The following is a 27833-nucleotide window of genomic DNA, read 5'->3' as shown; positions in this document are numbered from 1 at the left end:
ATAAAGAACTTAAAAAAAAAAGAGAGAATATCAAGATACCAAATAACCCAATTAAAAAGTGGAGTACATACTTAAATAGAATCTTCAAAATAAGAAACCCAATTAGCTGAGAAATACTTAAACGTTCAACATCCTTAACCATCAGGAAATGTAAGTCAGTACTACTCTTTGAGTCCACCTATACCACTCCTGGGCATATAGCAAAAGGAGTGTCACAGAGACACTTTCTCAACCATGTTCATTGCCGCTCTGTTCCTAAGAGCCAGAAATTGGAAACCACCTAGATGTCACTCAACAGAAAACGAGATAAAGAAAACGTGACACATTTACATAATGGAGTATTACTCTACCATTAAAAAAATAAAATTTACTTGTAAATGGATGGAAAAATTGTCCTGAGTAGGGTGTCCTAGACCCAGAAAGACAAATGTATGCATTCACTTGTAAGTCAGTGATAAGCAAGCTACAACCTATTGAACCACAGAGATTAGAGATAGAGTAAAGGACTGGAGTGTGTGGGGGGGGGGCGGTGACAACAGATAGTTCTCATTAGGAAAGAGAAATAGAATAGTTATTGATAGGTGGGTGGGATCTAGAATAGGAGGCTCAAGAGGGAAGTGGAGAGAGGGGTGAGGAAATATGGGGAGAGACATAACATTCCAGGCCATTTGAGGGATAGTATGGAAACAATACAGCAGAAGCTTCCTGAAGTATATACACATATGAAGGCAGTTTAGATGAAATCATCAAATGATGAAGGAGACTGCACATGTCCTGTCACCACATGATACTTCCAGTCCTGGGGTTGGGTTACATCTAATTGAGTTGTTGGCTAAAGAGACTCCACTGGAATCCCCACACAGCATAGGCTGTGGCCAAGAGTGTAGTTCCCTCTCCACAGACTGACAGCATGGCCCCATTGCTGAAGGCAGCACCTGCACAGCTCACTGAACGTGGAGAAGTCAAGCTGGTGCCCGCACATATAGAGCCTTCACCCTTACATTCTGGTGTCTTTGGTGTTGGAAGGTACTCTGCAGGCTAATACAGGTAAATACCAGTACTGCCACAAATTGTTTGATCTGCAGTCGTGGCACAAAACTTCTGGGAGTAACCAACCAATATCTAATTTACTGCTCACTCCACAAGATGCAGCCCATACCTGACCCTCTTAGAGTGACCAGAACCTGAAACTAGATGGCCCAGGGACCTAGGGCAAAACTAAATATTTAAAGCGAACAAAGAAAAATGTAGCAGTAAAATGACTCCTAATGACATTCTGCTGTACTCATAGATCAGTGCCTTGCTCAGCCATCATCAGAGAAACTTCCTCCTGCAGCAGATGGGAACACATACAGAGACAGCCAGACAATATGCAGAAAGTGAGAGACCTTGGAACACTCAGCCCTAAATGGGGTATTACCATCAAATCCCTCTCCTTAGGGTTCAGGGGACCCTTCAGAATTAGAAGCCGAAAGGGTATAAGAGCCAGAGGTGATGGAGGACACCCAGAAAACAAGGCTCTCTAAATCAACATGAGCAAAGCTCATATGAATTCATGGAAACTGAAACAGCAATCGCAGGGCCTGCACAGATCTTCATCAGGTCCTCTTCGTATATAGTATAGCTTTCAAATTAGTATTTTTATGGGACTCCTGAGTATGTGAATGAGTGGGTCTCTGATTCTTGTGTCTTCTCTTGGGGCTCTGTTTTTTGTCTGTTGGTTTGCCTTGTCCAACTTTGATGAGATGGTTTCCACTTTGTCTTATTGTATTTTACTATTACCCCTTAGAATCATGTTTGTTTTCTAATGAGAGACAGAAAGGGAGTGGATCTGGACGGAAGGGGAGGTGGGAAAGAACTGGGAGGGGTAGAGGGAGGGGAAATAGTAGTCAGGACGTATTATGTGAGGTGAAAATCTATTATCAAAATGGCTCAGCAGTTAAGAGCACTTCCTGATCTTGTAGTGGGCAGGGGTTTGGTTGTCAGTACTAACTTCCAGCTCACAACTATCTGTATTTCCTGTTTGAAGGAATCTAATGCCCTCTTCAGTTAGGCCTTTGTGGGTTAGAGGCACGCATGTAGTGTACAGACATACATGCAGCCAAAATACCCATACCCGTGAAATAATAATAGTTTTTTGTTGGTTTGTTTTTGTTTTTGTTTTGTTTTTTTCGTTTTTTTTTTTGTTTTTTTTGTTTTTTTGTTTTGTTTTTTTTTTTGGCTTTTCGAGACAGGGTTTCTCTGTGTAGCTTTGCGCCTTTCCTGGATCTCACTCTGTAGACCAGGCTGGCCTCGAACTCACAAAGATCCGCCTGGCTCTGCCTCCCGAGTGCTGGGATTAAAGGCGTGCACCACCACTGCCCGGCTATAATAGTTATTTTTAAGTTCTTTACACTCCATTTTGTGTTCTAATTTCTAAAGGAAACAGTGTACCTTGATGTGGTGATATTGTGTTCCCCAAAATATTGTGCACCCTAATAAACTTATCTGTGGTCAGAGAACAGAACAGCCACTAGATACAGAGGCTAGAAAATGGTGGCACTCACACCTTTAATCCTAGCACTCCAGAGGCAGAGATCTACCTGGATCTCTGTGTGTTCAAGGATACAGCCAAGCATGGTGACTCACGCCTTTAATCCCAGAAAGTGAGTTTTTAATCCCAGGGAGTGAGTGATAGCAGAAAGCAGAAAGGTATATAAGACGTGAAGACCAGAAACTAGAAGCATTTGGCTGGTTAAGCTTTTAGGCTTTTGAGCAGCAGTTCAGCTGAGATCCATTCGGATATGAGTACTGAGAGGCTTCCAGTCTGAGGAAACAGGATCAGCTGAGGAATTGACAAGGCGAGGTGGCTGTGGCTTGTTCTGCTTCTCTGATCTTCCAGCATTCACCCCAATACCCAGCTCCAGATTTGTTTCTATTAATAAGACCTTCTTGCTACACCTTGATCCTTTTTTTTTTTTTTTTTTTTGCTTCGTTTTGGTTTGGTTTTTGGCCTTTTTTGCGGGGGAGGGGACGGATGGAGACTAGTTTTTTGAGACAATTCACTGTGTAGTGCTAGCTATCCTGGAACTTGCTATGTAGACCAGGCTAGCTTCGAACTCGGGGATCCGCCTGTTTCTGCCTCCAGAGTGCACTAAAGGTGTGTGCCACCACCTAGCTTCAATTCTATTTTAATAGTTCAATAGTGAACATTTCTATTTCTCTTGACATAACAAATTTACAGCATCTGAAGCACAGTGGGAGGTTTTTCTGCTGTGTGGAGTGTTTACCTTTTCTGAAGATGGCTATTAGGTAAAGGGCAAGCCTTGCCGATGTTGCCACACTAGTTGAACTACGTTTGGATCAAGCATGGGGTTCCACTGGAGATGGCTCTGCAGCAAACCTTCAGCTTCTTGGCCTTGCAAATGCTGAGACTGGAGCTAGAGGGAGAGATGATGTCAGCTAATAGCCCTGTCTCCAAGCCACTCCACAGCCTTTCTAAAACAGAGAAGTTGGCTTAAAGTACTGTGATGATTACATTTTATAAAAAAAAAAATTATGTAGCAGGTGTGGCAGCACGCACCTTTAATACCAGCACTTGGGAGACCGAGCTAGTGTCTGAGTTTGAGGCCAACTTGGTCTATAGAAAGTTTTAGGCCAGCCAGGGCTACATAGACCTCGTCTCAAAATAAAAAAAGAAGAAATGAGAAGGCATTTGAAAACTAGGGTTACTAGCTAGAAATTCAAAGGCTTTGGATAGGGTAGGTGTCTTGTTAACATAAGTTATACATTAAAAATAATCCTGTGTAACTTTGAAGTGTAAAAACTACATTATTCTAGGATAATTTATACCCCTGCTTGTAAAGTATTCATGCTAAGGTGTAAGCTAGCTTGGCATTTAGCTTAGTTTGCTAAACAAAAACCTGAGATGATTTCAGCAGTGTCATATGAGGGTAGAGCTGTTGATTGGTTTTTCTTCATAAGAGGCTTTTCAGTCACACCTGCTAACATTGCTCTGAAAAAGAGTTTTAAAGAAAAGTAAATCTCGTTGTGGAAGCTGTACTGTGACGCAGTGAGTCACTCAGTAAACCCTTTAGTCCATATATGATTACTACAAGTGTTCTTTGCAAAGGGTCATTGGGCTGGTTCAAGGCCTCTGGATTTTGCTATGTCATCAGTACTGGGCCCTCACTGGGGCTCCTCTTGGTTATCCTGTTGTTGTTCTGTGTCCAGGAAACCCTGCAATTTTGGGTCTGCAGGACCAGCCCCTTCACGTGCTCCAGCAGATTATCGATGGGGTGGATGATGGGATGGACCAACACATAGCCCTGGTTCTGGGTTGAGTGGTTGCTGTATTCATCAGCCCGCCAGCTCTCCTTCATCCTCAACACCAGGGTGAGCTCTCCAGCACTGCCCCGGCTAGCTCACCCTGTGTAGGAAACAGCAAGGGGAGGGCAGGTTCTCTTGCTCATGTCCTCTGGCTCACACCTAAGCCACCAGGGCAGTTATTTCGTTTATCCTTGAAGGAGGGGTTGCAAGGGTACAGGGTGCATGGAAAAGGACGGGGAGATGAGTGGGATTGAGATGCATGATATGAAATCCATTAAATTGGGAAGGGGGGAGTTCTAGTCTTAAAAGCCAATTTCTGAGATGAGAACATACTTTTAAAATCAAAGTAGGCATATCTGTAAAAATAAATATCATTTGCTGCAGCATTCACTTAAACTAGAGTTCATCTGCACTAAATAATTTAACCTAAAGATGGTATTGAGAAAAGTTGTCTACTCGATAAAGATGTAATCACCGCATATCATTGGGTTGGGAACATGTGCTAGGCTTGGGAATAATGGAATGCTGTCCAGTTCCTCTTGCAAGTCTCTTTGGGTCTGTGGTTGCAGTTTCCAATCCTGCCTGTGGTACTGTGCTTAACCTTAGAGCTCCCATGGAAGACAAGGCGTGCTATTTTGAGACTGCTTTATTTTCAAAACCCTGAAAGAACTTATTTGAATTCCTTTACTATTTATTAACTTGGAGTATGAGTATATTGGTTAAAGCTTCCAGTATTCTCATGACTAATGCATCTTGATTTGCTTTTTCTTTTCTTTTTGAAATGACTATATGTCATTGAAATATCTAACCTTAGAATTAATGAGGCATTCTGGATATGAAACACATATGTATGTTTTGTTTTTTAAAGCCTCTTAAAATAATAGATTTGAAGTTTATTTTTTAAATATTTAGTTGTGGTTTTATGCCTTCAGCACTGGGTTTAGAATAAAACTCTGTGTTCCTGGTAATCAACAAAAGGGTACTGTTGGTAAAGTAGAGGGACATCTTCACTTGCACAGGTGCATTGGTGTAGCCAGTTAACACTACTCACCCTCTTAGTAAGTGTATTTATATCAGCTTTCATCTCAGTGTTGATGAGCTAAAACCAGCTTACAGTCTGAAATGCCACATTACTGAAATCATTTCTAATTTTTAATATTCATGTCCTGGTTTGGGGAGTGCAGGTGTTTCATTAGGTCACTGGTGGGTTTTTGTTTTTTGTTTTCAGTCTCTATTATGCTCAAATGGTTTTTAACCAATTTGTAATAGAACATTTATTTCATCAAGACGTCTGCCTTTTGGATTTCACTGTACCAGTTGTGTGCTGCTCATTTACTTTAGCTTGGGGTTTTAATGAAAGCCTCTAGGTAGCAATAACCTACCTTTGTTCTGTAACTAATAGAAATACCATACATACATCTAATATGTAGGCTGTATTTCTAATTGGGCATTTCCTTTTTAATAAAGTTTCATCTTTAAGTCTTACCAATAGGGTTAATAATCTTTTAGCACTGTCTGTAGAAGCCTTAGGAATTAGCTAAACATGTTACAAACTGAAACTTATTTTTAGTAATTAATTAATAATTGAGTTATTAGCATTTCTGCATACTTTGTGCACCTGTAGTCTATACCAATGTTTTAAACATTAAACTTAAAACTCAGGGGGAAAAAGGTTCCTCAACTTGAGATCTTCTCTCCAGATCTCCATTCTTTGGAGTTTCCATGAGTGTGACCTGAAGAACTTGGAACCATTGAAATTCAAATGTAGGTAGGTAAGTGTTCACACCAGCGCATGCGTTGATTGCCTTTTATCTCTTTGTACATGCATCTGTATTGCACCCCCTCAGTGCCTTCTTCCTCTTCCTCCCCATAGATCGATCATGCAGGGCCTGTGTCATCTTGATATAACGTAGTTTGGTAACTCTGTACTTCGGTTGGTATTTGTCTGTGATGTGTGTCAGGAGCAGTTGTAGAAAGTCTTCAGACATGGAGACATTGTGTTGTCTAAGACTGTCTCACACATACGTGTTTGCTGTGTCTTGGCCTGGGTTGCATTGTTTTGAGTTCTGTGTTTGTAGAACCTCTGACACAAATTCACCTAGAGTTGCTGGTGTTGGTTGAGGGATGCAAACGTCTTAGTCTTGCTCTTGTTTCGTGTACTCTTCAGTATGTCCAGAAAACATGAATTATCTGTGGTTCCACAAATTTCTTCCTGTTGCTCTTTAATTTAAAAGTTTTGCTTCTCGTCAGATTCACGATAGCATGAATGTCAACTGTTATCTGTTGAAGAACATCCACAAGCTTTCTTTGGACAATTAAAAAATATCAGTTATATACTGGTTTGCTTCCATGACTAAGAATACCCCACACAAATAATATTCTCATTTAATTGAAGACTTACCTAGTGGTAACATACATAGTTAGTTACTACTGAAATAAACTAGATCTGGAGTAGTCTCCTAGGCCCAAGTAGAGCCTGTTCAGATAAAAGAGAAATTAAGATGCTTTATTAAAGTAATTTCTTTCAAAAATATCTGAAACCAAAACCTAAATTATAACATGCTTTCTGCTGTTGCTGGGCTTCCCCTCTCTCCCATATTTATTATATATGCCAAGTCCTCCATTAAAATTCAGAATATTTTTCCCTGATTTCTTCCCCCATACCTCCAACTCATAAAAATTGGGCAATTTTCTGATAGTGATTCTTAAACATTTGTCCTCTAAGCCCTTTTAAACACCTAAAAAGATGAAAATTTTTTATTGTGTGTCTAGGTTATTACTAGCAGTGCTTATAGTGATAGAAATTAAAATTTTAAGTGTTTCTTATAACATTTTAAAGTGATAAGTGATATGTTATCATGATGAAGTGATATGTTAACATGAACAATCTATGAAAAGTATTTTCAAAAATAAAGTTGCTGAGAAAAACAGCATTTTTACTGTGAATATTGTTACCATAAAGAATACAGCTGGGTGGTGGTGGCACACGCCTTTAATTCCGGCACTTGGGAGGCAGACCAGGCGGATCTCTGAGTTCGAGGCCAGCCTGGTCTACAGAGGAAGGCCCAGGATAGGCTCCAAAGCTATACCAAGAAACCCTGTCTCAAAAACAAACAAACCAAAAAAGAATATAGTAGTTATTTTTTGATGTCACTGCCTGGGTTCAAACAGAGTGCCAGCATTTTTACCAACCATTCTTTTTACATCATCAGCACACATGTCAATATATTGAAAAGGACAAATAAAACTTCTGGTATTTTTATAAAACAGATTTTCCTTTGGTAGTTTTTCTAAGGGTTTCAACAATCCCACTTAGAAAACAGTATTGTAGAACGCCTCTGTCCACAATGTAAAAGTTTGTGCCTGCATATTTAAGTTCATTTTTTTCTTTTCTGGGTCTTCAGTATCCAAGGAAAACTTACATACATTGTGAACAAATTTTAGAGTTATTTGAGTATGATTATTGCTTCTAGTTAGCATCAGAAAAATAGATATAAAAGAATGCACCCAAGTTGGTCCAAAATGAGTCTGTCCAATCGGATGACTGTACATTTTCTCTTGTGTGTGGTATGTGTGTTCTATGTGAGCATATAGTTAATTTGGCTCCTGAGTAGTTTTAAACATGCTTTCAGAAAGAAGCAGTTTTCACAAACATGGTGAATCACACCATTGGCTATTTGGCTATGCTACTCTTCCTGATGATTTGCTATAATTCAGATGTTACTGGTGCAATTTGTATTCCAAAGATTTTAAGTTCTGCATTTCTTAACTTTTTGTTCGTCTTTACCCTGACACCTAAATTTATGACATTTTTTTAAGTAGTCTAAGGAAGTTGTAGTGATGCCAAGTTAGAACGTGAAGATCATCTTCTAACCGGCATCATCCTGTTGAGTTGCCTGACGTCCTTGCATTGTCGGGAATTTGTAAAGCTCGTACTGACAGTACTGAGGGGGTGTGTGATGCTTCCGTTAGCAGACATAGAGCAGAGTTTGACTCACACTCAATGCATGCGCTAGTGCCCACGCTTACATACCTGAGATTTATTTAGTATACGGCAGTTCTGCAGTATGTGACGAGATAGTCAAAATGAGTAAATATTACTGCTAAAGAGCAAAGGTATGCTGGCTTGATCTACCCGTGCAGAATGCTGCTGGTAAGTAACCAGAACAATTTTTAACTTGGAGAGGTTTTTGGTGCATGATCATTATAAGTAATATACTTACAATGGAAGTATTCAGGCCATGTAACATACTGCACTATATAGTCTAACCTAAGTGTTTTGCCTGTAAGTATTGAGAATCATTCATTTAAATGCTTCATTGTATATTCAGGAAAGTTTTTGCATTAAAAGTATAAAAGCAAATCATTTCATTGAATATATTTTTTCCTTCATTGAGAATAAGCTTCATAATTCCACTGCCGATTTTGAAATGTATTATTAGGTTGTTTGAACTGTAAGTGTGGCCCTGCCTTTTTCTCAAGCTTATTTTCTGTTCTTGTTTTGATAATAGGCCCCTTTCTAATACAGACAGGCTGCAGTAATCAAACCAGATAATTAGCCATAATTACTTACTCAGTTTTCAGGGGCAATAAGTAGTCTTTGACCATCTCTTCATAGTTCATTCTGAAAGCCACCAGGCAAGTGATGCTCTGGCATGTGAGAGAGCTCAGCCCTCACGTTGTGTTCTCTTCTGATACCCACCCACTCACAGCCATAGCTCAGGAACTGTGGAGAGTAATAAGGAAGGGATGGGCAGCTGTCGAGGGGTCTGTGCTGTGAAAAAAGAAAATGTATTTTGTAAGAAAGAATTTTATCTTTACATCCCAGATAACTTTTAAAATTTTGGAGAGAATAATTAGCTTTTAAATAGCATTTCATTTTAAAGTAGAAAAACAAACAAACAAACAAAAAACCAGCTTGGGAAGGCCATTCCTGTCTTCAGATGAACCCATTATTGACAGTAATGTTTTGTGTAAACGCATGAAGTTTGTCACTCTTCTTAGCTCATTCTAAGAGGGACTACTTCTGGTTTTCATTGGGTTGATTTACCTTCAACCTTGCTACAGGTATTTTATTAACAGTGTCCATGAGGAAATCCTGTGGAGACACAAGGCATGTTTAGCGTCTTAACACTAATTAGTTACTTAGAAAACGAAAGTGAACAATGACAGTGTTGACATCCTCCTCCTCACTTCTCAAGTCATCTTTCCGACTGAGATGACCTGTCACTATAATTAAGGAAAACTGATAGAAAGACACTTTAGGTGACTCTTTTTCCCTTGTTAGAACTGCATCGCTTCCTAGCAGTCATCACAGAACCACTCTGCTTGCAAATACTCAGAACCAGTTGCTTTACTTGTTACATACTTGTGATGGTTTTTTCTGATTATGAAGGAACTGTATTTTTTAAATTCTAAGATTTCTTCTCTTCTCTCTTGGTCTCACTTCCTGTTTTTCTTAGCCTTGTATTGTGAGTTGCTGTTACACAGATACTTCTAACCTTTCCTTTTAAAACCAATGGTGTGTTTATTCATATATCTTAAAAGCTTCGTTATTAAGCATATTTAAAGGTATATGAAGACCCCATTTAGAAGAAAAATAATATAATGGTTTGATATATTTTTTAAATTAATAAATTTCTGCTAATCATTGAAAAGACTAAAATCTGAGCTCTTCTGAACAGATGTGATTTAAATGTTCAAGTCAATCAAATGAGTATACTTGGGCTGGAGAGAGAATTCAGCAAGTTATGGCTAGGCTCACAACCAAAACGAAATGAGTGGACTTCATTTGCCTTTGCTGTAATTCAAAGAGAATTGAGTTACACAAAGTAACAGATGTTTTCTGTTTGATATTATTTGATAATATAAACACTTCTTCCCTTTTTCTTTTTCTGTTTTAACAGATTCTCTTCAAGCTCAGCTAATCAATATGGGTGTTATCCCAACCTTAGTGAAATTACTGGGCATCCACTGCCACAATGCAGCTCTTACAGAAATGTGTCTTGTTGCATTTGGGAATTTAGCAGAACTTGGTAAGTCTAATTGTCATTAACTTATTAATGCTCGTACAGTGGCTATTTCTTTATGAACTTGGGATCCACTTAAATTATTTCAGTTTTTCTTTTATGTATTCAAGGTACTTTGTTCAATGTTTTTTTTAATAGTTTACTTAGTTACTCAATTTCTTTTTTTTAATTTTATAATTTAATTTAATTCTACATATCAGCCACGGATTCCCTTGTTCTCCCCCCTCCCCCCTCCCCACCTTCCCCACAGCCTCCCCCCCTCCCATTCCCATCTCCTCCAGGGCAAAGACTCCCCTGAGGATTGAGTTCAAACCTGGTAGATTCAGTCCAGGCAGGTCCAGTCCCCTCCTCCCAGGCTGAGCCAAGTGTCCCTGTATAAGCCCCAGGTTTCAAACAGCCAACTCATGCACTGAGTACAGGACCCGGTCCCACTGTCTGGATGCCTCCCAAACAGATCAAGCTAATCAACTGTCTCACTTATCTAGAGGGCCTGATCCAGTTGGGGGCTCCTCAGCTATTGGTTCATAGTTCATGTGTTTCCATTCATTTGGCTATTGGTCCCTGTGCTTTTTCCAGCCTTGGTCTCAACAATTCTCGTTCATACAAACCCTCCTCTTTCTCGCCAGTTGGACTCCTGGAGCTCCACCTGGGGCCTGGCCATGGATCTCTGCATCCGGTTCCCTCAGTCATTGGATGGGGTTTCTAGCATGACAGTTAGGGTATTTGGCCATCCTATCACCAGAGTAGGTCAGTTCGGGCTATCTCTCGACCATTACCAGTAGTCTATTGTGGGGGTATCTTTGTTGGTTTCTGTGGGCCTCTCTAGCACTTTGCTTCTTCCTATTCTCATGTGGTCTTCATTTACCATGATCTTTTATTCCTTGTTCTCCCTCTCTGTTCTTGATCCAGCTGGGATCTCCTGCTCCCCTAAGCTCTCTTTCCCTCGACCCTCGCCCTTCACTACCCCCACTCATGTCCAGGCTGTTCATGTAGATCTCATTCCATTTCTCTGTCATTGGGCGATCCCTGTGTCTTTCTTGGGGGTCCTGTTTTCTAGGTAGCCTCCCTGGAGTTGTAAGTAGCAGTCTAGTCCTCTTTGTTTTACATCTAGTATCCTGCTATGAGTGAGTACATACCATGTTTGTCTTTCTGAGTCTGGGTTACCTCACTCAGGATGATTTTTTTTCTAGATCCATCTATGTGCCTGCAAACCTCATGATGTCATTGTTTTTCTCTGCTGAGTAGTATTCCATTGTGTATATACACCACATTTTATTTATCCAGTCTTCAGTTGAAGGGCATCTAGGTTGTTTCCAGGTTCTGGCTATTACAAACAATGTTAAAGAAATAAATCCAATTAGATTTTTTATTACATTGTTTTCAATTGCAACTATTTTGCTTCTCTAATTATTTTATATATTAGGATTTATATTTTAAGAGTTTTGAGTATATAGCCCAAAAGTAGTGTGTTTGTAAAAACCTACAAGAGGCCCATGGTTTTACTTATACCAGTACACACACAAAATAAACATTATAATTTCTTTTTAATATACATTATTTGATTATAGAACCTTAAAAGCATAGCAAACTAAAGTGTTTTCACATCTTTTCACAAAATCCCTAAAAGTGTGGGGAGTTCCTATAAGTATATATATTATATATTTTTCATATAACTATATATTTATATCTATAATATTTTACATTTAGAGAGTGTGTATATGCCTGTACACACACCACAGCATGAGTGTGGAAGTCAGAGGGTCACTTGCAAGAGCTGCCTTGATCCTTCTACCATGTGGTTCTCTGGGATTGAACTCAGTTGCCAGGCTTGGCAGCAAGTGTTCTTACCTGCTGAGCCACCTTGCAGGTTCCCGTGTATTTGTAAGAGTATTATAGAGCAAAATTCGAGAAACCTTTGAAAATCAGAAGACAGGTAGAACAATGCCAGTGCTGCAGACATTTGTCATAACAAAAAGACTGACTGCCTCTGCCCTTCATCTCTATTTCTGTTTCTTCTCCTCCCCACCCTGTTTTCTATATTAATTCCTTCTTCTCTATCCCTTGCTTCCCTTCCAACCTTTGGGACGAATCATCCCCACAGCCATGTTTATAATTCTTTATTATATTTATAGGGATGTCACTGATGTTTTGTTCTAGGTAATGCACTAGTTAAAGCATAAATATATTTATTAATCTTACACTTTATAATGAAACATAAGGTACCAGGACTTTGCTATTTATCTTTCTAAAAGTTTATGTTCTTTGCACACTGATTTTCAGTACTTCAGTTTGACTCGACGCTTAAAATAATAAGGGGTGTGTGTCTGTCTGGAGATCTGATGGCAACTTTGGCAAATCTTTTCTCTCCACTGTGGGTTCCAGGTATTAAACTCAGGTCATCAGGTTTGGGTGGCAATTGCTTTTACCTGCTGAGCTATCTCACCTGCCCTGGAAATATTTTTTAGTCTTTCTCCTTTTCTTTTTTCAGATTGAGTCTTACTTTATAGCTTGGCTGACCTAGAACTCACTAAGTAGTCCAGGCTGGCCTCATTGACAGGAGATCCCCTTGCATCTCTCCAAGTGCAGGGATTAAAGGCGTGCACTGCACCTAGCTCAAAGCCATTATTGTGTAGTGGGTCATATCCTAGTATGCATCGCTCCTCTACTTTCTTTTTTCATGCTAGTGTGGCTAAGAAGGAAAAAACATTCAGTTAGTATTTAGAAGTATTATTTTCCTTTAATAAAACAAAGTGGGTCATAGGAGTTTATGTCCAGTAGAGTTGTAGAAGTCACTTTAGAATCTCATACTGATGTCATTCTTCGTATCCAAACATAACAGAATGGTTCAGATCTCCTGTCACTCCCCGTCAATTCCGTGCTTTACTTCACATTACTAGGACTACTACATGGTAACAGAGTAGTCACCAGCCACATGTGGTTGTTGAACGTTGAAATATGGTGAGTCTAAATTGAGAATGTGCTGAAGAATAAAATACACAATGAGTTTTAATGATGGCATGAAAAATAGATGTTTTGCCAATATTTTACGTTCGTTTCATGATGGATGGATAATAATTTGAAGCTAATGGGTAAAATAAAAAGATGAGCTTTGCTTGTTTGTGTAGGACAGTGGTGCTGTAGAGAACAAGCTCTACGACAGGTGTCCTTCACCTGTGGAAGTCCCTTCCTTTGAAAGTTTAAGAGAGTACAGTAAGAAATCAGAGGCTGGTGAGCTCTTTGTCACCTGTCCTGAAGGGAGAGTGACAGTCAGCCTTGATAGGCTGGAGTGTACAAGCACATACAATTGCAGTTGCTTGCTGAGGACCAATTTTAATCCTTTCATGGTTATATTTCTACATCTTGTAAATGCATCAACTTGAGAAACGTGCAGAACTACATGACTTCATGGTAAGGAAGTTAAGCGGCCATCTTGACCTTCTTGCCAGTGTTGTGAATTTCAAGGATTGAAAAGTTGAACAGGAGAGTGTGTCTGTATTGACTCCATTTTACCTTTTCAGTAGAGGGGAAGGAAGGCATTACCAAAAGCATGCTCATGCATAGGTGACCTCCTGATAGAAAGTAACAAGCATTTAGGGATGCATCTGATTTGTGTTTGTCAAAAAAGTGGAGGCATGTAAATAGAGGGTGTGTTTAAGGAGCTAGTTTGTAAAAATGAAATTGAATGACAGTTGAAGAGAGGGAGTGTTTTATGTGAGAAATGTAGACATTTCAGTGCTGACTGAGAGTGAATTTCTGGAGAGGGTGAGATTAGACACGCTGAAGAGGACAGGGGATAAGGCTTCAGGAACACTGATGAATTGGCTTTGAAATAATATCTGTGAGCTTGTGTCTCAGTGATGGAGTACATGCACAAAGCTTTACATTTAATTTCTAACACTGCAAAAACAAATAACAAAAATATAGTCATCATGTCAGAACCAGCACAAAAGCATTGTTATACTAAAGATACAGTGGTGTCATCTTTTATTCAGCAATGTAAAATATAATTGGTTATGAACAATTTTCCACTTTGCATGAAAGCCTTGAAAGTATGAATTTATGACTCAGTAATTTTATCGTTGCTATAGCTACCTATATATTATTCCAGTGAACATTTTTTATGGCCTCAAATGTAACTGGGTCAGAACATTTTCTCTAAAGCTTTAGACACTTTCCTTTTCAGGGGCATTAGAAATCAGTTTGATTGTTTCCTGGGTCTGAAGAGCATTTGTGTTCATGAACAGTACAAAATGCCTGAATATTAAAAGTAATAGGACACAAATTTCTGGGTTTAATTTTGTTTGCTTACTCTAAATTTTTCTCTTATTTTTCAGAGTCGAGTAAAGAACAGTTTGCTAGTACAAACATTGCTGAAGAGCTGGTAAAACTATTCAAGAAACAAATAGAACACGATAAAAGAGAGATGATTTTTGAAGTTCTAGCTCCATTGGCAGAAAATGGTAAGGAAAACCCACCTTTTGTTGTTTGATCATGTAGGGCTTTTCAGGTTCTTTAATGCCAATTCGTAACTCAAAGCCCTTCTTTGTGCTGTTAATGTTGTTATATTTTATTTTTGTATCCTTAACTTCAGCTTTATTATCCATGACTGTGTCTATTCCATGACTGTGTCTAAATTTAGAGAAGCTACTTTCCACGTTTGATTTTAAAGTCTTAGCAAAGATGCTTCTGCACTTCTTTCTGCTCTAATGTAGAAGAAAGAGGAGGGCTGGGGAGATGGTTCAATGGATAAGGTCTCCACCACTCAAGCATCAGGTCCTGGAACCCATGTAAAAGTCAAGTGTGGCAGCGGGGCGGTACAGAAACAGGACGCTGATGGCCAGACAGACAGACAGACCAGTTAAGTGAGCCTCCGGTTCAGTGAGCAATCCTGTCTCAAGAAACAGAGTGGGGAATGTTGGAGGAAGGCACACAGGGTTGACATCTGCCCTCCACACACATTCTTACACACAGACACAGTTGTAAGAAGACAAATGGAATAAGAGACCGAACTCTACTTCTGAACCCTATAAAGGCACAAGAGGAAAACAGCTAGGAGTTCTAGGCCTGTCAACAATGGGGATGTTGGTGAATCACACCTTCTTTAGCAAAAACAGCTTAAGTGATGGACCCAGAAAGATAGGAGCAAGTCAGCAAACCCACTGTAAAGTGCTTGTTCAAATATAACATCTACTACATGTTCAGGGGAGCCAGACACTGACAAGGAGCCACACTAACTAAAAACAAAACAGAGAGCAGCAAACCTCCTGGTACTGCAGTTATTATCCATCGACTTAAAGTAGGGACAGTGGGAGCCAGACAGAGTGTATGTGCTAGGGAAAGTGCTTGCTGGACAAGTGTGAGGACTGAAGTTCAAATCCCACATGCATCTGTAACCCCAGCACTGCTGGAGTGGAATAGGAGGCAGTAGCCTGGTGTGCCCAGCAGTTAACAAGAGAGACTCGGCAACATAAGGCAAAGGGTGAGGACCAGCACTTGAGGCTGTCCTGACCGCCACGTGCGCACCATGAACACCCACACTCAGAGACACATGCGCACACACAGAAGATCAAAACAGGTCGCTCACTGTGTTCAGAGAGACGAAAAGCAAGCATTAAAAAAATCAGAATGAAAATTATAAATAATAAAAATTTAACACCGCATATTTAAAAGTCAACAAATAGAAATTCCCAAATTGAAATTTCCAACCAAAATTAAGTACTTGATGGCAGCTTTAAAGCAGGTTAGATATAGTTGAACTATGGAACCCATGAACTGAAACACAAGGAGAAAAGAAACCCTGAAGGAAGTCTAAAGAAAAGGAGAAGCAGTCACAAAAAGGAAGGTAACTCACTATGTTCCTTTGTTGTTCTTGTTTTTAGTCCCAAAAGAGAGGAGATGTTTTGGGAAGGGACAGTGCAGAATGCTGGCGGAAAAGATCTGAAAGTGCAGAAGATACCACCACGTTCTTGTAGGCAGTCAGGGCCACCACAGAGAGGCTCTGTCTCAAAAGGCTTCTAAAAAGAAAGGAAAATGCACATAATTTAAAATACACCACAGAAGGAAAAGACAGACTTTTTGCTAAACAGTACTGAGAACACAGGGGAAAATACAGTTGGAGGCATTCCCATTGCCCTTTTTTTCTGGGGGCGGGGGTGGGGGGTAGAAACAGAGTCTCTCTGTTTTGTAGCTCTGGATATCCTGGAATTTACTATGTAGACCAGGCTGGACTCAGACTCACAGAGATACACCTGCCTTTGCCTATCAAATGCTAGCATTAAAGACAATACATGTACCACTACACCCGGTTCCGCATATATTTTTTAATTGATTTTAGATAAAGTACTGGCTTCAATTTGAAATTTAAAGCTAAAAACCTTTATATTAAAATATAGGAGGCAGTCCTGATATCAGTCCTGCAAACCTTAGTTCAATCCCCAAAGCCACATAGCATAAGTAGATAACCAGTTTCTTCAAGTTGTCCTTTGACTCTCCATGAGCATTCATTCCCTCACCACTCCCCACCCACACATACACAAAATCAATATCTCTTTCTTCAAAAAATTCAAGGGAAATGCAAACAAACACTAAGAAATACACATTTCAGTTATATAAAGTTAAATGAAAAGTGGGTCAGGACTGATAGCTCAGTAGCCTGGAAGGCATGCAGTCCTATGCTCAATCCCCAGCACACACACACATAAATAGTAATGAGAAAAGAACACTAAACTAGCTTTTAAGAATGCTTATTTATTTTGTGAGGTAATAAAGTGTGGAGGTGATTTATCATAACAGCCAGGGTATTGGCATGAGAGATAAAAAGGGAGGAGCTTGTGATCAGAATGAGAAATGTATAAAGGGACTTCTTAGATTGTGGGCAATTTCTTGGTCTGAGCAATTGTCTTTTTCACAATTGCTTATGTTTATATGTGTATTTTCTGCATGGATGACTTCCCTGGCTTTTAAATAAAGGTTGTATGATAGAGAATCTTGATTGTTAGATTGGCTGGCCTGGGTTGAGAAGCTCCTAGGATTAAAGCGTACTGAGTGTGTGTGTCAGGGTCCAGAGGAGACTAACTAAGGGGGCAGAGACCTGCCCTAACTGTGCAAAGGCTTCCTGGTGACAGTACCCCACCGCGGTGTGGCCGACTGAAGCATGAGCCCAAAGAAACTGCCTGCCTCCGTTTATATGCTGGACTGCAGGGTATTTAATGTGTATGTATATGCATATGTGATACACCTTCTGTGAATATACATTCTTGCATATCATACAAACAAGTGATAAGGATAGTCCTTAGGTAAAATGGTGTTGATAAACGTGCTAGAAAATCTGCTTTGCCAAAATGTCTGGCTGATCTTAACAAAGGCAACTTGAGGTCTCTAAATCCATGGTTACAGTCAGACTGTCAGAAAGATCTGCAACCTTTATCCTGCACATTTTACATGTTCTAAGTACCTAAATCTCATTCTTCATAGAGAAACTTCTTTTTCATCTCATTAGGTAGCTCTACAGAGGGAAAATGTTACCCTGATCTTCAAGTCTTATGCCAAAGAATCACTGTACCCACCTTCCAGAGGTCCCATAGAGTAGAGTTTTTATTTATTACATGCTTTCTCATTTACCTAAATTCTGTTAAATAATTGTACAGGGGACCGAGTGACAGACCTTTGAAAACTTGTTTCTGTATTGTTTGTATCCTATTTATGATTTTTTTCTTTCACCATACAAGAAGCATAATTGTAACTTTGTATCTGTGTAGTTCAAGGCTTTAACATTTCTAAGACTTTTTTAAATCATAGTTTTCAATTCTAGTTTCTGCACTTTTCTAGCCCTAGTGGTCTGTAACCAAGGAAACGTCCTACTTTAAATATGGCCCAATACAGGTGCATATTTTTTTAAAAAAAAAAAAAGTATATTTTGTGTACTTAAAGATATTCAAAGGAAAATTAATAACCCTGGTAAAGATAAAAAGTTAAAATTTCCCATGCTGAAGGTACCTAAAAGAATAAACATTAAATATATGTGTATTTTAAATTCTTTCTTCCACATGACAAACTGAAACAGCCATTGCTGTATGTGACACACATACAGCTTAGGAAACCAATAAATGCAACCAAGTAAAATCCAACTAAAACAATAAAATGTACACTTGAATGTTTTACAAAGAGGAGATAAATACGGCTACAAATATAAAATCCTCAACAACACAAGTGGTATAATAATAGGATATTAGCACTATAAAACAATAGACTCAGTATGGGGGTGAAGTTACTATTGCAGTCAGGTTTTTAAAATGAATATATACAATATATTTGTATATCTATAATCTATACATTTGCCTTTTAACATAATCATCATATCTAAAAGAATAGTGATATTGGTTATTGTCAGAGCTAAAAAAGACCTGGTGTACTTGGATGCTATAAGACATTTGAGAGGTAAATAATTTCAAATAGAAAAATGAAGTAAGTTTTGTGTAATCAAGTTGGACCATCAAGTACTTCATCTTGAAACTCAAGTGTTCAAAGGTATTTTGTTGTTTTTTTAATCTAAGTTGTGCATTAACTAAGCTTAAAATACACTAGTTCAAATTCTTTATGACAGGTCATTTATACCGGAGGCCCCATGCCATCAAAACTTAGGATTTTGTTCCCATTGTTCTTCAGATGCTATTAAACTACAGCTGGTTGAAGCAGGTTTGGTCGAGTGTCTGCTGGAGATTGTTCAACAGAAGGTGGACAGTGACAAAGAGGACGACATTGCTGAGCTTAAAACTGCTTCAGATCTCATGGTTTTGTTACTTCTGGGAGGTGAGTTTGAATTTCTGCCAGTCATCAGATTTTTTTAGGCCTGTTGTGCCTTTCAGAAACACTACACTAAGCATCTTATTTTCTTATCTCGCTTACTGTTGCTGTGGTGGTTTTGAAACCTTATGCACCCTGTGAAAAGAACAAGCAATAAACTCTTTGCTGTCTTCCAGTGTTTGGAGACCTGTCATATGGAATAGACAATTATGACACCAGGGTCCTAAAAGCCGGGTGGTACTTGGAAATTGAGCCACACAGTTTATAAACTTTAGTGTCTCATCTCTACTAATTACCTGTTTTTTATTATTATTATTATTATTATTATTATTATTATTATTATTAATAACCTACTATTGTGAGGTGTCCAGTTTCCTAGTTGGATATCCACTTTGGAACATGGGTTTGTTACTCCTAATTATCTTATTTAACTGTTTGTTTCATTTCCCTCCAGATGAATCCATGCAGAAACTTTTTGAAGGAGGAAAGGGCAGTGTATTCCAAAGGGTGCTTTCTTGGATTCCATCGAATAACCACCAGCTGCAGCTTGCTGGGGCATTAGCAATTGCAAATTTTGCCAGGAATGGTATGCGTATTAGTTATTCCTTGTGAATAAAGTGTTCTGCATTTTTTAAGTTTCTGCTTTTCTGTCACATACTCCAAAAGTGTGCAGTCCAGAAATGCTTCGTGTGTTATTCCTTAATCTTTCAGAGGTCTGAAATATTTGTAGTCACTTTACTAACAAATGACACATTTTATATAGTCATGTGAATTTTGAAATTTAAAGATCAGTGATCATGCATTGGATTTGAATATTTTGTACTTCAAATTTAGTGAACTTGAGCATATAAATCTGATGGGGGATATGCTCCTTTCCCAGTCATGTTATTTTGGCTTTAATAACCTGAATTCTTGGGTTCTTGGCTTATGCCCTTATATCCATGAAATTTATATATGAATAATCCTATGGGTGTACAGTATTTAGTTTAATAATATTTCAACGGTCAACGGTACTAGACCAACCGGCTTGTAAATCTGATACCCTTGATAGTTAATCTAAGAACTCTTACATCTAAGAAATGTGGACTGTTTTTATAATTCAATTTTACTCCAATGTGAACTATTCATATATAGCACAGATTTAATGTCCCTTAATCCAATATACTTTAGACCTGAAGCATTGTAGATTTTGGATTTTCTCAGATTTTAGAATATTTTTATAGACGTTAGGTAATATCTTGGTCAGAAGACCCAAGCCTAAACATGAAATTTATCTATTTCCTATACACCTTGTGCACATTGTCTGAAAATAGTTTTAGATAATATCTTTAGTGTATCCTAATTGTGGTAATTGATCCCATCAATTCAGTTATAGGGTTTCTACTTACAGATTCCTATCTCTACCACAAATTTTCAGAATTTAGAACATTTCAGACTTCGAGGTTTTGCTTCAAAAAAGTTCAACCTAAGCCGGGCGGTGGTGGCGCACGCCTTTAATCCCAGCACTTGGGAGGCAGACCCAGGCGAATCTCTGTGAGTTCGAGGCCAGCCTGGGCTACCAAGTGAGTTCCAGGAAAAGGCACAAAGCTACACAGAGAAACCTGTCTCGAAAAAAAAAAAAAAAAAAAAGTTCAACCTATAGACTATCATGGCTGACTTATTTCCTCCTCCCTTCTCTTTAGAACTATTTAATAATGTAAGACTGGCAAGATATTAAGCTTGTGATGTAGATCAGTATAGTTTAAAAGATTTAGTACTTAAGATTTAGTGCTCTAAGATACTTAAACACATTTTTATAAAGAGGGAAATTTGCCTTTGTTTCGTGTAGATGGAAATTGTATTCATATGGTAGACAATGGAATTGTAGAAAAACTCATGGATTTGCTGGACAGACACGTAGAAGATGGGAATGTGACTGTACAGCATGCAGCACTAAGTGCCCTCAGGAATTTAGCCATTCCAGGTAAGATGAAGCAGCTACTTGGTTTGTGGACCTCCCTGTCAGCAAAAGCAGGGGAGCCAGCTGTTACGGCACATGCCTTTAATCCCAGCACTGGGGAGGCAAAGATGTTGTTAGTGGTCAATCTCGTATAAGTAGTGAGTTCCAGGCCTGCCAGGCCTACATAGTGAGAAGCTACTCAAAAGAGGGGCAAGGAAGAGTCTTAAGATTCTCCATCTTTTTCCTAACTAAGAAATGGAGACCATATGTTAAATATGTTTTCTGAGACAGTACAAAACTGATCTCTTGAGATGACTAAATGAATTGATCAACTTTTATGAGCTCTTTGCTTTCATTATATTACATGCCTACACTTTCTTAGGCATCTTCAGGTGAAGTAAGATGTGACATCAATGAACAGGGTCCCCTAAAAACTAGTTTTATAAGGTAGTGGGGTCCCTTTTGTTTCATCCTATGGGCAAATATATATATTTTTGAAAATAGCCGTGATATATCTTTGCATTAACAGTTTGAGCTATAGAATATTTTTAGAGAAAATGACATAGATGATTTTTAAGGCTAATTCTTTTATTCTACTTACTAAATTTAAATTTCTGACAGAGTAAAATAGTATAGTAACATGAAGTAAATCCATATATATTTGATTTGTATAGCATATTGATAATATTTAATAGTGTCTATCACATATTAGTATAATTGAGTCAAATACAGTGATAAAGAAAAACACTGAAGAGTACATGTGTATTTCATAAGATACCAGAATTTTCAGATTTTCTTTACTAAATGCTTTAAAATTGTGTTTTTAAAAACTAGTATGATTTTTGTGTGTTATGTTCCTGTAAGCAGGATACTTACATAAACCAAATCATATTGTTTGTCCACCTGCCTTGGGCAGGGGGTACTGAGACAGATTTTATCCCAGACTAGTCTCAATTTTGTTATGTAGTTTATGAGGACCTTGAACTCCTGATCCTCCTGCCTCACCATTTCATACTCTTACTGCTAGCATACACCAGCATGCCCAACAGCCTCACTCTTAACATTTCTACATAGAAAAATATAGAACAGGATCTTAAAGATAGTAGGTACTGGATGTGTGTTGAATAGATTGTTTATTGAGAATGTTAGCAGCATTTTAACTATAGTCTCTTTTTCTTTCTAGTTGTAAATAAAGCAAAGATGTTATCAGCTGGGGTCACAGAGACAGTTTTGAAATTCCTTAAATCTGAAATGCCACCAGTTCAGTTCAAACTCCTGGGAACGCTAAGAATGTTAATAGATGCACAAGGTAAAAGAAAGAGTTTCCAAGTCACAGTCTTGGTATAGTGTTCTGTGTGCTTAAAAGGGACTTTAGTTTCTAGTTGTCAGAATTATGGAATTGAAAAAGTAAATCGAAAACAAAAGTTAAAAAGAGATTGATTTTAGATTTAATTCTTATGCTAAATGATTTTGAGTAAAAATTATGTTGTATATTATTATTAATACCTAAGTTTTCTGTAGGTTGATGTCTTATTATTGGTTCCTGGGGTTTTGTGCTTAGACATTTCATACCCATATTTGCTTTGTCTTGAAAACCATGTTTTAGTATAGTGACAGTCACCATTTTTAAAGATTTATTTTGTATTTTTCTATTTGAAGACTGACTGACTGCTCAGCTTAACCAAGACTATGAAGTTACTTGTTTTTATGTTTGTGTGAAAGCCTGTGACAATATAGAATAAGCTAAATAGGCCATCAGGCAAGAAGCATTGGTAGTGCTTGCTTTTATAAAATTGTTGCAGTTTTGTAGACCTGCACCTGCTTTCCTGTCCACTGATTGCCTACCAGTGATTCCGTCTGGTTTGGGCTTGCCTTGTTTCCCACAGCAGAAGCTGCTGAACAACTGGGAAAGAATGTTAAACTGGTGGAGCGTCTGGTTGAGTGGTGTGAAGCCAAAGACCATGCTGGTGTGATGGGAGAGTCCAACAGACTGCTCTCTGCTCTCATCCGACACAGTAAATCAAAAGTAAGTTCCCCAGGAAGCAGGCGTTCACTGACAAGCATTGGAGTGTTGGTGTGGATTCTGTGAATAGCTAATCTCCAGTGCCAGCAGGAAGTAAAGACGGAGGGTCTGTCTCAGTTTTAGTACACCATACTTACAGGTAAGGCTTTGGTAGTGGGGCTGAGAGAGTGGAGAGGGCTTTCCCCCAGAGACATGGGTATCTGGACACCCAGAGGTCAAAAGGCACAGCAGTTTGAACTGAAAACAGCAAATGCAGATCTGTTGGAGAGAGTGGACGGGGATTGATTACTCGAATTAAGAAGAATTATATGCCAAGGAAAGTATGTGTGTTAGATTCTCCAGAAAAGTAAGTCTGCCACCCCCTTCCCTCCAATATTACTGGGGATTAAATCAGGCTTGGATACACTAGGACACACTCCACCACTGAGCTACATCCCCAGCCTTTCCATGTTTTTCTTTTTTTTTTAGACAGAGTTTCATTGTCTTGCTCAGACCAGCCTTGAAAGGCTGGGATTTGAGACACGGGACACCATACCCAGAAGAAGTATAAATAAACTTCTTGAAGGATTTTAACCAGCAGAGTATCATTATTTCATTTCTATTTAGAAAAATCACTTTAGCGTTTAATGGGTGCAGAAAAAAAAAGCTGAAGTCAAAGCAAAATGTACGTAAGGGATGATGCCACCTGTGGTTGAGCTTTGAGGCTACCGATCGTCATTTTGACACACTCATCTCATTGTTCCAACAAGAGTTTGTTTCAGCTCACGGTCCAGCTGGGTGGTGGCAGCGGAGATGGGAAATGGACGTGACAAGATGTAGGCATAGAATCGGCTGGCCTTACACTAGATACAAGAGGAAGCAGTTCTTTAAATGAGTTAGTTAGGGGCTTGGTGCCAGATAGGGCATGCCAGGCATCCAAACAAGGCACAGAAGAGCAGCTCAGGCTCCCTCACTTCTGTATTCTAACCCACCTTCCCAAACTTTTTAGAGTGTTTCCCCTTAGACTTTCTTTGCCCTATGAGATTTCCCACCAACAGTTTAGAGTTTAGGGAAAGCAAAATTCTGTTTACTGTATTACATACAACAGCAAAATAGTTCTTCCATCTGAACATGGAACTCTTGGATAAATTCCTGTTCCATGTGGTAGTAAGGCTAAATAAATAAATAATAAAGTGTGGCTAAGCCACCAGCTTCAGTTGTACATGGAAAAATTCATACCAACTTTTAAAACAACCATACTTAGGAGCCAAAACTTTTCAAATACTTAATACTGAGTTGAAATAGAAATATTAAGATGTTTTATGTATTTGTCATAGGTACCCCTTTACTTCACCTAACTTCTGCTTCCTCCTCCACCCACCCACCCACCCACGAACATTTTTAAGTGCCCATTAAGTATCCAACACCATGTAGGTTCTTGGAAAGATGAAAAATGTGGCCTGTATCTTTGAAGATGTGTATGTACAGGTGCATGTACATATAACAGAAAACAACTGGGAACTATATAGGAATTGCAGCCTATGGTCACATAATTTTAGGTTTAGGTTTACAATTTAGTTCACATGGGTGTATTTCTTTGTGTCTTTCCCACATTTGAGAATAAGCTGTTCAACAGCAATAGGAACATTAGTTTACATATGTCTGTGATCAGCCTTTAGGGTGTGGTCATTACATGAGGTCTAAATCAGGATTGTTTGTTTAAATTATTTTTAATATAACAAACATCGAAGTAGAGAACAGATTATAAAATGTATTCTATTAAATAATTACCCAAGAGATGTTACCAAAATATCAAGGTTGTATAAGGCTGGGTGTGGAAGTACATGGTGGGCAAAGGCATGCAGATCTCTCTCTGAATTTGATGCCAGCTAGGCTTACATAGCACAAGTCAGCCCAGGTCAGCCTGGGCTACATAGTGAGACTGTGTCTCAAAAAGGAACAGATGGACAGACAGACACAGGGTTATATGGTAGGCTTAATTATAGAAACAGTGTAATTTTGTTAATCCCTGTTGTTACTTTGGGGTTAAAAGCATAGATTCAAACATTTCAGTGAACCCCCTGTAATCCACTAATAAACTGATTTGACCAAGAGTTTCTTTTACAAGTTGTGTCTCTAAACTATATTCTGAACATACTTTGGGAAAGGCTTTGGAATAAAGCTTTGAAATAATTAAACTTTGGATACATCCCTACAGAGTTTTCTCAGTTATCTCTCTCCTTGTTTGTTTGTTTTGTTAATAGAATTACTGCTTTTTTGTCAATTGGCAACATTATTACTGCTTTGAGAATTGAAAGATTACAAAATTCCATTAACAACTATTTTACTAAAACCTCACACTTCTGTAAATCCTTCTCAGTTTGGGGTAATTGGTGCTTTGGGTCATTAACCAACCAAAATAAAGCAAAATTTAACCATCTTTAATTACTGTACTGGGTAGGAATAGATCTAAAGTCAAGAAAGGAATATTAAAGTTTCCATCTAGCCAGGCATGGTCATACACCACTGTCATCCAAGGACTCATGAGGCTGAGGCAGAAGGATCTCAAATTCAAGCCCAGCCTGGGCTACTTGAAATTTCAAAAACCCTCACCAAATTATTACATACACAGAACCCACAAAAGGTGAAGGTCCTACAGTTCTGAATACCAGGTGTCGAGCTAGTGACAGCTGCTACCTTATAAGCCTGCGACTCGGCAGATGTTTAATATACATTATGAATAAGACAGTGCACTACCACTTAATAGTGTGAGCATGTATGTTCTGAACCTGTGAAGTTATTAATTGTTCAAATTTATAAAGGGTACAGTATGATAGTTTGATGCATACACATTGGATAATGATAGGGCAGTTAACATTTCCTTTAAACATTTTCAAATATTAACATAATCATACATATTTATGGGCTAGAAGGTGGAATTTCAATGTGTATATAGTAGATACTGATTAATTGGTATAATGTATATGTCCATCTCTTTATCATTATTTTGTATCTAAAGCTTTTGGGCTCCTCACTAGTAGTTATTCATTAAATATATACAGTAATTGTAAATCCCACTTGTGAACTGGCACTACTGCCGCCGTACAATGGAACACCATAACTTACTTATACCTGTGTAGAGGTACCCAGTGATTTGACTTTCCAGTAAGCCCTACAGTTAATCACAGTTACACATTCTGGTTGCTTTGTTAGTTTTTATATCCACATATAAAAGAGAACCTGAAGCTCTCTTGAGATCTCTGTGTCTGAGGTATTTCACTTAACATATGACTCCTCAGTTTCATCCTTTTTTTTTTTTTTTGTATAAATGACAACATTGTTCCAACTGATTTCATTGTGTGTATACCTAGGAATAAGAAAACCAAATTATTTATTTCCAATCTGAAGTTCTTGAGAAACCTCTCTAGTGTTGTCCTTGATTGCTGTCCTTATTTATAGTCCCATGGATGGTGTATGAATATAAATGAAAATTTGCTTTCCTTTTCTCCACATTGTTTGATAATCATTAGTGAGATGGGTGATATCTGTGGTATTGACATGAATTTCCTTCAGAGCTAATGAAATCATGTCCCCTTTTTCTATAAATTTATTGGCTGTTTGATTTTTGAGAAGTATCAATTTACTATTTTTAAATAGGTGATTTGGGGTGAGCATTTTCAAATCTTTATATATTCTGAGTATTAATCTTGTCTTAATGTGCAGAATCTTTTTCCACTGTCATTGATCAGCTTTGCTGTACAAAGGTGTTTGATAGTTTCATTTCTCTGATTTTGCTTTAGTTTCTGTGCTTTTGGAGTTGTACAAAAACCACCTGTTCCCTATCTCAGTGTTTGGAATTTTTGCCCTGTATTTTCTTCTAGTATTTCCACAGTTTTTGTGTTATATTTAGGTTTCTGACCACCCCCTTTTAATTTTTATATAGAAAGAATAACTAGCCTTTTACCTGTGAATATTATTTTCCTGGTACATTTGTCTGTAAATGCAGAGGTTGTTTCTGGGTGTTAGGTTTTGTTCTGTATCTACTTTATGCCATTATCGTGACATTTGAGTTACTATAGCTTTGAAGTGTGTACTTTGAAGGTGAGGGATAATTGATACACTTCAAGCTTTGTTTAAAGATTGCTTTTTCAGATCTTTTTGCTTCCATATGGATTTTATGATTTGTTCAGCTGTGTGAAGAAACCAGTCTGTGACCAAAGGCTGCACACATACTAATAGAACTTCCTTCCTTACTATTGTTCCCAAGTTGCAAGTGTCTGGAGGTTGAGCATTTGTCTAATTCCATGAGGTTTTCAAATGTGGCTCACAGTTGCTGGTTCATGTTGGATTTAGTTTCCCTCTAGACAGAATTTGTAGAGAGACAATTCAGTAAATGCTTCAATCACAGATTACCTAGAGAACAGTAGATTCCACTCATGAATCCTTTCCTCTTCTGGTGGTTTCAACTCCATATTCATTGGCGAAGACTCGTATTTGATATCTAGTTCATACAGCATTCCACTCAACTGTCAGTAGATGCTGTTGGAACCAAAAGAGTATTCTCTCTCCTTTCTCCCAAAGCCCTTTGATGGTCTTGTCTGTTTGAGAGCTCAAACCAGACCATCAGAACAACTGTGGTTTCCCAAACCATTCACTTTTTTTTTTTTTTCCTTTTTGGCATGGCTCTAAATGCTGGTGCCCATTTCTTAAGGATGGGTAGCCTGTCTGTTGACTATAGGCATTGGTGGTGAAT

The 27833-nt window shown here is 38.4% G+C and overlaps 1 protein-coding gene across 4 annotated transcripts in view; it reads left to right on the top strand.

Annotated features, from left to right (window-relative positions):
- The window catches only part of Rap1gds1 (Rap1 GTPase-GDP dissociation stimulator 1), a 142861-nt gene that overhangs the window by 101394 nt on the left and 13634 nt on the right, over nucleotides 1-27833 (top strand). For 2 of the 4 annotated variants that reach the window (XM_059266345.1, XM_059266343.1), the window contains 7 exons: nucleotides 10215-10343; nucleotides 14672-14797; nucleotides 19002-19145; nucleotides 19594-19725; nucleotides 20968-21102; nucleotides 22262-22387; nucleotides 22968-23104. In XM_059266345.1, the coding sequence (XP_059122328.1) occupies nucleotides 10215-10343; nucleotides 14672-14797; nucleotides 19002-19145; nucleotides 19594-19725; nucleotides 20968-21102; nucleotides 22262-22387; nucleotides 22968-23104 (929 nt within the window). Of the gene's footprint in view, nucleotides 1-10214; nucleotides 10344-14671; nucleotides 14798-19001; nucleotides 19146-19593; nucleotides 19726-20967; nucleotides 21103-22261; nucleotides 22388-22964; nucleotides 23105-27833 lie in introns of all 4 variants that reach the window. The other 2 variants (XM_059266344.1, XM_059266342.1) reach the window with 1 other exon arrangement.

The sequence above is a fragment of the Peromyscus eremicus genome, chromosome 6, assembly GCF_949786415.1.
Source record: "Peromyscus eremicus chromosome 6, PerEre_H2_v1, whole genome shotgun sequence".
Lineage (NCBI taxonomy): Eukaryota > Metazoa > Chordata > Mammalia > Rodentia > Cricetidae > Peromyscus > Peromyscus eremicus.
This window is presented reverse-complemented; position numbering and strand designations above follow the sequence as displayed.